The sequence below is a fragment of the Alternaria novae-zelandiae genome (genome assembly GCF_023758075.1).
Source record: "Alternaria novae-zelandiae strain BMP 2774 chromosome Unknown scaffold_18, whole genome shotgun sequence".
Taxonomy (NCBI): Eukaryota; Fungi; Ascomycota; class Dothideomycetes; order Pleosporales; family Pleosporaceae; genus Alternaria; species Alternaria novae-zelandiae.
In genome coordinates, this window is record NW_026056978.1 from 83,274 (window position 1) to 95,437 (window position 12,164).

Sequence of the window (12,164 nt, forward strand, 5' to 3'; positions counted from 1 at the left end):
GGGAGTGAGCTGTCGCTGTCGGTACAGGGGGGCTGTGGCGCGCAGACAGCGTGGGCATTTGAACGCGCTGCAGTCGACGATGGACGAGGTTTAACGTTGTGAAGACGGGCACGCTCAAAGCTGCCTGGTTGCATCCGGCCAGCCCTGGACGGGAACGCTGACGCACCCGAGGCGCATTTCAGGCACGAACCGACGCCTGCCAGCGCATCGCACAAAGACCTGCTATCTCCCGAACACGACGAATCGCTCTTCCATCGCATCGTCAGCTGCGGCCTGCCGTCTTATGGAGTGGCTTCAACTTTCTCCACGCCCTGCACACCTTGTCTTGTGATAACGATTGATCGCCAGCTGCGCTAGCTTCCCTCTGGGGGTTTGCGCACCACACCTACATGTCCGGCATGTCGGCACTCGCCCAGAAGCAATTCTCATGCACATCCTGCAAATCGCAAGTGAACACCCCACGGACTCCATCCCACATGCCCATGAGCAGGTTATTGTCTGCCGCGTCGACGCTTTAGTGTCGGCACGGTCTCACCTCAGACGGGTGCAGTCACTCATCGCACTTGAGTCTTGTAGTCTGCTGCAGGTTTCCTGATTCAACTGTGCATCATAGCCCTTTAGCCGGCCGAAACATCACTGAGACGCTGTTACCACGGGAGGAGCGCGTTGCCAAAACTGTAAAGCAGAGAGGCGCAGTACTCTCCGATGTAACGTGACAGACGGCTCTCGATCACGATCCGATCCTGACGTCGCTCCAGCTCTCGGAATCGACTGACATCTCTTCCGTCGACTACACACCAGCAGCAGACGCTTAGTAGCTCCTTCACGAACTGACACAGAGTTACCAAGGTAAAAAGCGACAAAGACACGTGGCAGCGACTGAATTTTGATACCGCGCCTGTACCTAGTAAACAATACGTTGCGATCCTTCCATACCGTTCAAGATCCGAGCTTCGCCCGGACTCCTAGGGCTCCGAACGTCCGCTGATAAGATTATCGCTGCATCTAATCAGATCGAATTTTCCGCGCTAGCATCCTCACGAACACCACCACTCCACTTTACGCACCCTCAATACTACTTCAAGTATCGATGTTCCGGGACCAAGCACTGCCAAGTATATGAAACCGCCTTGGTGGCCTTGTCATAGGTGCGAAATGTAGAAAGCGGTTCCAGTATCATGGTCCTGGAGGGTCGGCAGTGGCCTGTGGTGGCCTGAAGACTGCGGCTCTGTGGGTTTATACGAGTGATAAACGGGTAGAATAGGGTTCTGGATGTTCGAGAAAGTATAAGAACGCATTGTAAGAGACCATGATTGGGTGTAGTAGGCCTTCGTTTATCCTTTTCTCTCATTTCTCGCCGGATTGCGCCATCGCTTCGGTGTCAGACAGCATGCAGTTTCTCTCTCGTCCCAAAAACCAGGTTACCGACTCTGTCGAGCCCGCTGATATGTCTCATCAAGCGGCCGATACAGAGAAAGGCGTACACACCGATGCATCTCACGACAAGGCTACCGATCAAGAGAGTCTCTCCAGCAACGCCCAAGCCGGTGTCAAAGCCGTCGAGGCGGCGGCAACAGTATGGACGAAATACCATCTCATCGGCGCCTATGTCATGTCGGTCTCGCTCTTCTATCTTCATACCTCCGCTAACATCTGCGCAGCATCTGGTGGATCTACTTCGTCACCGCCCTTCAAGAAGTCGTCATTCGCGCCATGAACCCATACGTGACCAGCGCCTTCCGTCTCCACTCCCTTACAGCCGCTACAGGAATCATGTCCTCTATCATCGGCGGGTTGTCTAAGATCCCCTTAGCAAAGCTACTGGATATGTGGGGACGGCCTCAAGGTCTCTTGCTCTCGCTGTGCGTGTGGATGGTGGGATACATAATGATGGCTTCATGTAAGAACGTGGAGACGTATGCTGCGGCTCAAGTGTTCTCTTCTACTGGGTAAGCACTCTTCAGCTCTTGTCAGGTAAGGTTGAAAGGCGTATCGCTAACGAGATCTCAGGTCACAAGCAGTGTCCTACATCCTAACCGTCTTCATCGCCGATACCTCGACCCTCAAGAACCGCGCTCTCATGCTCTCCTTTGCAACGTCGCCCTATATAATCACAACCTGGATCGGCGGTCCCGTTGCACAATCCGTGCTCTCCGGGCCAGGCTGGCGCTGGGCCTTCGGCATCTTCACCATCATCATCCCCGTCGTCGTCACACCTCTTGCTGCTCTAGTCCTCTTCAACGACAGGAAGGCGCGAAAGCAGGGTCTACTGGAACCGCGCAGCATCGACTGGAGCGCTGCAGCCATCAAGAAGTTTTGCGTCGATATCGATGCTATCGGCATCTTGATACTGGTGGCAGGTATGGCGCTATTCTTGCTGCCGTTCAGCTTGTACAGCTACCAAGCGGAGAAGTGGAAGAGTCCTATGATCATCGGTATGATAGTCGCTGGCTTCATCCTACTCATTGCGTTTCCTATCTGGGAAAGATTCTTCGCGCCTGTCACGTTCATCCTGTATCAACTGCTTCTGGACCGCACCGTCTTCCTCGCTGGCATCATGTTCGTATTCGTCTACTTCAACAGCGCGGTTTGGGGAAGCTACTTCGGATCCATGTTGCAGGTAGTCTGGAACTTCAACGTGACCACCGCCAGCTACGTCCAGAGTATCTACCGCGTTGTGTCTTGCTTCTGGTGCTTGGCGGCTGTCGGACCGGCAATCAGGATCACAGGGCGCTTCAAGTGGGTTGCCGTCTTCTTCGCACTACCGATTGACATCCTGGCCCTTGGGCTGATGATCCACTTCCGACAGCCGGGGACATCAGTGGGTTTCATCGTGATGACGCAGATCTTTACTGCAGTCGCAGGCGGAACGATTGTCATCGCCGGCGAGCTGGCTATGATGGCGCCATCAGAACATCAGCACATGGCCGTCATCATCGCCGTTCTCAACCTCTTCTGCTCTATTGGCAGTACGGTCGGAAGCACAGTGTCCGCCGCCATCTGGACTGGAACTTTCTACAACAACCTCGTCAAGAACGTCCCGGCTGGCGTCAATGTCGCGGATATTTACGCCTCACTGCCTAACCAGCTGTCTTACGAGTGGGGATCGCCCGAGAGGACGGGTATCGCGCAGTCTTATGCAGATTCGCAGCGACTCATGCTCATCACTAGTATCTGTATGCTGGGGTGCGCTCTCATCGCCGCTGCCGGATGGCGCGACATCAACGTCAAGAACATCAAGCAGGTGAAGGGACGCGTCGTGTAAAAATGCTTGCATACCAGCACTAAATAGCTACCGAATTGTTTTATTACAGGAACGTCAATATAACAGCAAACACTTGTATGCGCATAGACACGTAGCCCCCTTCATGGTTGTTTCAAAACACTCCAGTCAAAATACTCGCACATCATCAACTTCCAACACCCACCCCTCCTCACGCACACGACGCATAAACCGCATCCCCGTCCCACATCCTTCTTATCGGTATCCCACCCCCATGATCCCAGCGTGCATGAACGTCAGTCGCGTCTGAGACAGGGCCGGGCTGGGATGTCGTCAAACAATGCACCAGTTAGATCCCGGCTGTCGGTGTTTCGCATCTGACAACCTCCACATTGAGCGAGCATGCAAACGTCAGATAGCCATTTGGCATCGTGGAAGGAGATTATACAGGGTATTTGGATGTGGGATTAGAGGATGTGAAGATGGAGAGGGGTATTGGAGGACGCGTGGGTTGCGGGGGCTGTGCTTGTAGGGTCTGTAGGCGGCGTGGTGGGTTGAGGGTATGTAAAGAGTGAGATGGGAGCGAATGGGAGCAAGAAACTGCTCTTCAGTCATTCATTCATTCATTTATCCACTCGTTCTCACCCGATAGTAGTTGGCCCACAGTCTTTTCCTCAAACAACATGCCTTCCTTCGCGTTCTGGAAGAGCAACAAGCCTGACCCGTCCAAGGCACCTCTGCTCACTGAAGATGCAGCAGCTCGAGATTCTAGTATGGTTATCCCTCTGGTAGCCAAGAATCTGGATCTAAATCCTGGTGGAGAGGATTCGGGAGTTTTCCTTTTCGACGACGATGCACTGCCGTTGGAGCATGAACAGGTATTAGAGGCTGTACCCCTCATCGCAACACCGCCTGCTGGAGAGCGAGAATCTTTGATGCAAGAGCCTGAGCGAGAGCTTCAGGTTCCAGTCACGAACTACTCGAAGAAGCTGATTTTGGACGACACAGAGGAGGCACCAGCACCGCCACCAAAATCGTCACCAGGGAGCCGGCCTCAAGGCACTGCTGCGATAGAGACACTCGTTTCTGTTGCGAGGGAAGAGACAGCAGCGGTCCAACATGTCCAGGAAGCCATTCCACAGCAAGAAAAGCCCGCGCCTTCCCCTTCTGCGCATGACCAAGACAGTGCCATCAAACGGCCAGTGTCTACCGCAACTACCAGTGCCACGCAATCCCGCGACCGAGACTCTGGTGTGTATGTCTCAGACGATGACAGCATTCCACCACAGTCCCGACCCACGTCTCTCACTCTGAATGACACCCATCATCAATCAAGGAACTCATCTATCTCTTTGAAGCATACCGCATCGACATCAAACTGTTCACCCCGTCAACGCACAGACTCAATCGCACGCCTGAAACGACCTGCAGAGTTAAACCTAGGAACGAACCCAGTGTCCGACTCCTCCAAGCCACGCTCCGAGCTCGAGAAGCGGTACGATCTGATCCGCAACTCGAAGACGCAGTCGAAAGCTGCTCTGCGATCGCCTACAGCGCTACTACAGGAGCGACTGAACATGTCAGCGAAGAAAGAGAAGGTCGAGGAAGAGAAAACGCGTGTTTTCACACCGCCACGGCAGACGACGAATGGGTGCTGGCTGCCCGGTCCAGGTGCGCAGTTCGACGCTTTCACCAGCACATCCGTTCGTGCGCGAACCGAAGCTGGAAACCGCCCAGCATGGTGGTGCAAAGTCGACAAGCTCGTTGTATTTGACGGCATCGATGCCAGTAGCGATGGGGATATGAAAATACACACTCGCTCCAGCAAGGGTCTTAGCATTGCGCGCCGACGTGGCGATATGGAGACGATCGTCATTCCCATGGACTGTGCACATTGTCAGGAGATGCTCAATCGTCATGAATGGAAGTACGACATGCGCGTGTGCAAGAGGAGTGTATGTTGGGGTTGTAAGGAGAGGTGCAAGTGGGAGTTGGAACAGGAGAAATCTGTATCTGAAGAGACAACTGGAAGAGCTGAGGGCAACAGATATCGCGCGGATAGTGTGTTGCAAGACGAAGGACATGAAGAGGAGCATTTGATGCAGAAGGTTGGTATTGAGCAACATCGGCCGACGAGCCCGATTGAGGCTATCGGTGGTATTGAAGAGAAATTAAGGAAGTAGAAAGATCGTGGCTTGAGATGAAAGTAGCAGGGCGGCCGTAGAGACAGAAAGTAGAGCGTATCAACTTACATCGCGAGCCGTCGATGAGCTTTCGCAATGATCAAGTATTGTGACAATATGCAAGATATCCTTCCATGAATGACACTGTGTCAGTCGAGATCCACAGCATCGTCCATATATTCAAAAGGCGTATCTTCAATCTCCATGCTCGTGTATCCATACGGCGTCTTGGGCTCAAAGTCTCGACTGGTCAAAGTACCATTCGTAGTACCGTCGGAATGCTGCTGCACTGCTTCGTGAGCAATATCACAGCCACCAATGATGTTGCGCAACATACGCTCTAGTTGTAGGTCTTGCAGCGAAAGGTTCGAGCGCGCGTCGCCGCTGGCTATGTTTGCCTTGCTATCAGCATCTTTCCACGCATTACGATATTCCTTCGCGATGCCTAAACATCGCGTAGGATTTGACGCATATACTCGCAGGTTCCGATAGGTGGGTGCGATGCTGCCTGGAAAGTATGCCAGCTGTGCCGCAGCCACGCATCTGGTTGATATCCAAGGGGTGAGTGAAGCATACTTAGTTATATGTCGACCAAGCTCGATGCCACTCACGATAACTGCCACTCTACAATGGCCCGCGCAACTCGAAAGCGAAAGGCTGTCAATTATGACGACTACTACGACACGTCATCAGCCGGTTCCCGCATGTCTCGAGCGGGCTCCATTGAACCGACTCGTCAAGATAACAAAGGGAAGAAGAAGAGGACGAAGAGGAAAATCGTAGCATGCAACGATTCAGACATCGAGGAAGTGTATCCTGCCTCCATTTTCAAGACACCTCGAAACCCTCGAGCGACGTTCGAAGGCCTCCCGACTGAATTGCGTTTTCAAATCTACGATTACCTACGCGACGTGTTACACATCCACGTGCGCAGACGTGTAAAGAAAAAGGGAGCAGCTTCATTCCAAGCCAGAGAGCCACCGCCGTTCGTCTGGCATCCCTGCCGCCGTACCAATCCGAAGACGCGGTTGCTGTGTGCAAATCCCGAGTGGTCAGGCATGTGCAAAGAAGAAGATCGTTGCAGCTACGAAATCGATGCTCCACGCGATCCTCGAGGACCCTGGGCCCTTGTAGCGTCCAACAGGGCCATCCGCAATGAAGCCAAGGAGCTTTTCCTTCGTGAAACCGTCATGTCAGTCAATTCGCAGGATCTACAGCCCTGGTTAAACCATCTGATCAGATACGCTCCGCAGCGCATCAATCATCTGCGCCATATCACGCTTACCGGCCCAAACGAATGGAGTAGCACGCATACGTGTCTCGTGCGATTGTTGCAAGAATCCGTACCGAATCTCACAGGGCTTGGATTCCAGTTCTATACTCACGGCTGTCACTCTATCGACATATATGAGATATCTCAAAACTCAATCCAAATCGAGCAGAACGAGTGCAGGAATTGGCTAATTTCGAATCTGCTGTCTCAATTTGAATCTCCTATCGCGTTTGCTCTGGAGGCCATCATATGGCATAGAACAGGACCGTCACAACGCCTTGCTATTCGAATGATCTCGCAGGACAGCGAAGATGGCGAGGACGAGGCTGATGTGTATGTTGACATCGATGACCCGGGGAAGTGGGCGGAGACGGGCCGGCAGGCGAAATGGCGAAGATTTTGGCGGGAGGAGAACTATAAAAGGGGACATTGTGATTCACATTAGCAATCGGCGTACTTGATATGAATGGTATTGCAGCTCAGAACGATCCGTCCACTACTCATCAGATAATCGTAATCTCTTCTTGCTCCATATGCTCGAAACGGGTAACGTCCGCAAACTCCGGGCACAGCTCTTTGAATCGGCTTGTGTTGTGGAGGAAGATACTGTGTGTCGTAGAATGCTTCTATCTCATACGCGAGACATGCACGGAAAACTGTGTCTCCAGCAAGATCTTCGGTGCTATCTCCCGATTCAAGGTAGTGGAGAAACTGAAAGCAGAGTTGACATCTTTCATTTACGGCTTCGGTGATGCCTTTCAGAGTGTACTCAACGTATACGAACCCACGAGGGTCCAGCTGCTCCGGCAATATGCAAAGTCTTCTGCAGGTAGCACAGAACGACGGGTTCAGACTCTCGATATTCTGTTCCGAGCCGGATGCATCGGTCGCTGCGCCCACGTTGGAGGTCGACATGGCACAGTGCTGAAGGGTGAAGAGGCCAGTGTGGTGATATTGGTAGGCAGGAGCCAGAGCGCAGAAGTGCGGGGTTGCGTTCATGGGTGTGCCTCACTCACGCAACATTATAGACACAACCTATTGCCCCAGGTGCCAGGGGTGCGGCGCTAGTGCTGCTCACGGAAGCGACGCAGGAACATAGTCGCTATCGTCGCACCTTCCTTAAAACAAACTTGCCACAAGACATGACGTACACAATCCCAGTGAAATATCTGAGCCAAAGAGAACATTCGATGCCTTATTCAAGACGAACTCATGTCTATACAAATGCAACGCGACAACAAAGTGCTTGCTAAACTATCCAATCCACCACATCGCATCATCATCTCATGAGATATGCCAGTCCCATAACCCCTCAAACGCCATGCCTTCGAAGCTGACCTAAAAGGTACCAACAACCCTCTTCACCATCTTCCTCATACCCTCACCACTGATTTGCACAGCGCCTTCGAGTTCAGCGCTACGTAGCACCTCTAGGAACTCCTGGTTCTCGACCTGTTCGCTAGCGCCTTCTCGCACTTTCTTCACGAGGTCGTTCATTCGGACACTCTGGCCTGCAGAGCCGAGCTCGTCGAGCGAGACAAGGACTGCACGTTTAAGATCTTCCTTCCTACGGCGGTCGCTGGTCGAAGTGCCTTCGGTGAGAAGGGACATGTCGATTAGGCCGGTGCGTGCGTCCGTAGCTGCCTGCTTGAGCGCCGACTTGATGAGACGGACAGCCTCGTGAACATCGTCGGCCGTGACTTCCTCTGATAGGCGCATCTTTGCGTGGGCTTCTGCGAGACGGATCATGGATTCCAATTGACGTGTGGTGGCTGTGATTCTTCGTTCTTGCGAGCGAATGTCAGCACCAAGGCTGCGCATCGCGACGTATGCGTCAACGAGAGCCTTCGATGCGGGTTCAGTGATCTTGGGGTGGATGTTCGAGCGAGCGTATGAGATGTAGGCAGTCAAGAACTCAATAGGCATGACCTCGTTCTTGTTGGCATTCTCGGGCGTATCCTCAAGGTACATGCCAACCAAATGGCGAGCCATACGACGATCGTTTTGCTCATCGATGCGGTCCAAGACGAGGTAAACAAGATCGAAACGCGAAAGCAGCGTAGGCGGAAGATCGATGTTTTGGGGAACAGGAAGATTGACGTTATACTTCGATCCGATGGGGTTGGCAGATGCCAGAATCGAGGTTCGGGCGTTGAGCGTGGTGATGATACCAGCTTTGGCGATGGAAACCGTCTGCTGTTCCATGACTTCGTGAAGAACGGATCTCGTTGCCTCAGACATCTTATCGAACTCGTCGATGCAGCATACACCACCGTCGGACAACACCAACGCACCAGACTCAAGCACAAGCTGTCTAGTCTCGGGATCGCGGGTGACGTATGCAGTCAGACCGACTGCAGAGGAACCCTTTCCGGAGGTGTACACACCGCGCGGTGCGATCCTGTGTACGTACTGTAGGATCTGAGATTTGGCTGTGGACGGGTCACCACACAGTAGGACGTTGATGTCGCCACGGTATTTTGGACTGCCACCCTTCTCGAATTGCTTGTTGGTGCCACCGAAGAGTTGAAGCAGGATACCCTTTTTCACGTCGTCCATTTCGTAGATGCTGGGCGCCAGCGAGCGGGAGAGGAGATCGTAAACGTCAGGACGAGCGCCAGTAGCCTTTATCCTCTCCTCCTCCTCTTCAGAGACCTTGCGAGTCTCTTCGATATCACCAGCTGCGTGCTCCGCAAGCTCCTCTTCGATTGTCGATACGTCAATGCCCATTCGCTTCTTGTCAACTTTCTGAATGTGAAGAGCATCGACGTAGGTCTTGAAGATGTTCTTTACCGATCGTTGCCGCGGGTTGATGCGAACTTGATTACATTTGAAGATACCAGTGATCTCGACGCGGTCACCGGCTTTGCAAACATCCACAAGTTCATCGTATGCACATAATGATACCGAGTGGGGTGTTTGACCGTCGGGCATGTCGTCGGGTGTCTCTTGTAGCTTGATGACCTGCTTGTTCGCGAAGCCGGAGCGGTTGTGCACGATCTGCATCGAGTTGGGCGAATCGCATACGGCGCGCGGGCATTTGGTGGGCTCGGTGATCTTGCCACGGTCGATGTCGACCCTGACGGTATGATTGCACACAGAGCAGCGGAAGAAAGCTAGCAAAGTTAGCGAAAGACTTTGGACATGCGTTTGGAACACTTACCATCCTTCATATCTGGAATGATGGGCGTTGTCCTGATCACAAGACCCTTGACACTGACGAGCTTGTCCATGTCGCCAGGGTTGAGCTCGCGCAAGTTGATTGTGTGGTCGAGACCAAACGGCCTGACGTTGTACGTCTTTTGATCGACCTCGCTGACCAGATTCGGGATCTCTGCGAATGGAGCCGGAGACGGAGCGCCAGGTGTAGGGGCATCGGAGCTCAACATGGGTGGGAGGGAGCTCGAGTCGCGAGCCCTGGGTTGAGCTGCACGCTGTGCTTGTGACATCTGGGTTCGCAACTCTGCCATGCGCTTCTCAGCAAGTTCGAGCATAGTGTCCTTGATCGCCACATCCATGATGGGAATAATTTCGTTCGGATAGGCTTGCAGTTGATGCCAGAGCTTCCTTGTTGGCGGATAAGACTTGAGATTGCGCGCGTCCAGGTTCAAAGGCGTGACACCGAGCTCCAGCATCATCTTCATGATGTCGACATATTCCCTAGCCATGGCCGGGTGACTGTCCGGAAGACTCAAGCCCTCAGACAGCTCGCCGTCCTGGACCATGCGATACTTCCTTCGGAAGTTCATCAAGAAGTCTCTCATCGCGTGTCTGGCATCTACCAGCGACACATTGGTTCCCCAAATGACTCGAGTAGAGTTGCCGCCCAAGACGTCTGCATCTGATGTGTCGGGGTTGATGTTGGAGAAGGTTGGCGCGTCCGAAGCCTCCTGCACTGGCATGCCATTCTCGTCGACAAAGAGCCTGCGCCGGCGATTGGTAGAGCTGGTACCGAAAACGTCTGAGTGGATATCGCTTCGTCGATTGCGGGCTGCAGACTCGGAGCCGCCTACGAAGAGAGCGCTGCTACTGCTTCCAGGAACGTTGCTCTGTGCATGGCGGGCTCGCCCAGGGCTGGAGCTGGATGCGTAGTGAATGGGCGATGAATCTGAGTCTGTTAGCGATGCTCCTTGGAACTCATGTCGACTTCTGCATACCTCCAATCGTCATCGCAGATGCCTTTGGTGTCGCACCGCCATCACTCTCTTCCTCGCCATTAGCTGGCCCCGAATTGGAGGGATTTGCGGGTGAGGAACGGAAGAAGAGCGGAGATTGTGTTGAAGTGGTCTGGAATCTTGCATTGCGAGGAGTTGCTTGGGATCCACGTTGCGACGCCTGCGAAGCCTCGGACTGCAACTGCTCTTCTGGACCTACTGGCGCTGGGCTGCTGTCGGAGATCTGAGAATTCTGACCACGGGCGCTTCGCCGTGGAGTCGCCGACGCTGAAGTGCGCTGAGAGCGGCGCTTCTCTGGTGAAGACATGGTTGCGGTGCTCTATGCGGCAGCAACGGTGAATGTGTTGATGTTGTAGAGGGGTTGCCAGGGAAGGTGGGCTTGTCGCGCCTACTCCTTTCGCAGCGACGCGTGGGACGCGTTCTAGGCTAGTCTGCAATTGGACGTAAGTGATCTTGGCATGCCTGAGACAAGTCCAATTGCAGGTCAAAAGACGACCACTAACGAGGATATTTGTAATGAAAGACACCAAGGAGATTCTACAGAGATCAAGTGCGATTTGACAGCATTATGTGTACACATGTAGACAAGCTGTAGACTAATCCTACCTAGTGGGGCAGCTAGCCCCGCTGTGAACAAATGCTTACAAGCAGGCAACCTTGGAACGACGAACAGCACACTAATCAGCTCAACTAAACCCCCAGTCTTCATTCTCTACCTTTTTCATTCACAACCCAAATACTTCGATCCATAATCAACATCAATCTTGATCATGGCGCCTCCCTCCAAACTCGCGATCGCAACTGGCGTCGTAACCCGCCTTGTAAAGGAAGAAGCGAGCTACCACAAAGAAATCGAGCAACAAGAAGCGCGCATCAAGAAGGCCGAGGCCAATGAGGGAGATGAGAATGGCGAATACACCCTGAAGCAAGAGGTATGGAGTTCCCTCAATCCTAATGCTAAACATGATTACTGACTGAGGTGTAGCGTCAAGCACTCCAGGAGACCAAGAACGTTCTGCCTGGTATGAAGATCAAGATTGAGCAGGCAGTTGAGAGGCTGGAGGAGGAGCTCGTAAGTTTAGGATGCTATGTGCTGGGTATCTCATACTAACAGTTTGTAGGAAAACAACAAAGAAGGTGGCGCTCAGGCATCACCGGAGGAAGTCACTAAGGCGAAAGAGGCTGTCGAGAAAGGCAAGGCGGCTATGCGTGAGGCTTCTTAGATTCGTAGCTACCGAAGAGATAGTTGGTACCGCCGCCGTATGGTATTGGTACAAAGATGACGGAAGATGATACCCTGAACACCGCGC

The 12,164-nt window shown here is 53.1% G+C and overlaps 4 protein-coding genes across 4 annotated transcripts; 3 read left to right on the top strand and 1 right to left on the bottom strand.

Moving 5' to 3' along the window:
* Positions 1-1,390: 1,390 nt before the first annotated feature.
* Positions 1,391-3,265, top strand: J4E88_008143 (uncharacterized protein; the record flags this gene model as incomplete). The annotated part of the gene is made up of 3 exons (XM_049401756.1): positions 1,391-1,614; positions 1,662-1,949; positions 2,011-3,265. The coding sequence occupies 3 exons, from the start codon at positions 1,391-1,393 to the stop codon at positions 3,263-3,265; spliced, it is 1,767 nt and encodes a 588-aa protein (XP_049252294.1).
* Positions 3,266-3,906: 641 nt separating this feature from the next.
* J4E88_008144 (uncharacterized protein) lies at positions 3,907-5,406 on the top strand (the record flags this gene model as incomplete). Its single annotated transcript, XM_049401757.1, has 1 exon — positions 3,907-5,406. The coding sequence occupies one exon, from the start codon at positions 3,907-3,909 to the stop codon at positions 5,404-5,406; it is 1,500 nt and encodes a 499-aa protein (XP_049252295.1).
* Positions 5,407-8,017: 2,611 nt separating this feature from the next.
* Positions 8,018-11,161, bottom strand: J4E88_008145 (uncharacterized protein; the record flags this gene model as incomplete). The annotated part of the gene is made up of 3 exons (XM_049401758.1): positions 8,018-9,795; positions 9,843-10,787; positions 10,837-11,161. The coding sequence occupies 3 exons, from the start codon at positions 11,159-11,161 to the stop codon at positions 8,018-8,020; spliced, it is 3,048 nt and encodes a 1,015-aa protein (XP_049252296.1).
* A 463-nt stretch (positions 11,162-11,624) lies between these two features.
* On the top strand, positions 11,625-12,077 carry J4E88_008146 (uncharacterized protein; the record flags this gene model as incomplete). Its single annotated transcript, XM_049401759.1, has 3 exons — positions 11,625-11,786; positions 11,840-11,926; positions 11,976-12,077. The coding sequence occupies 3 exons, from the start codon at positions 11,625-11,627 to the stop codon at positions 12,075-12,077; spliced, it is 351 nt and encodes a 116-aa protein (XP_049252297.1).
* Positions 12,078-12,164: the final 87 nt, after the last annotated feature.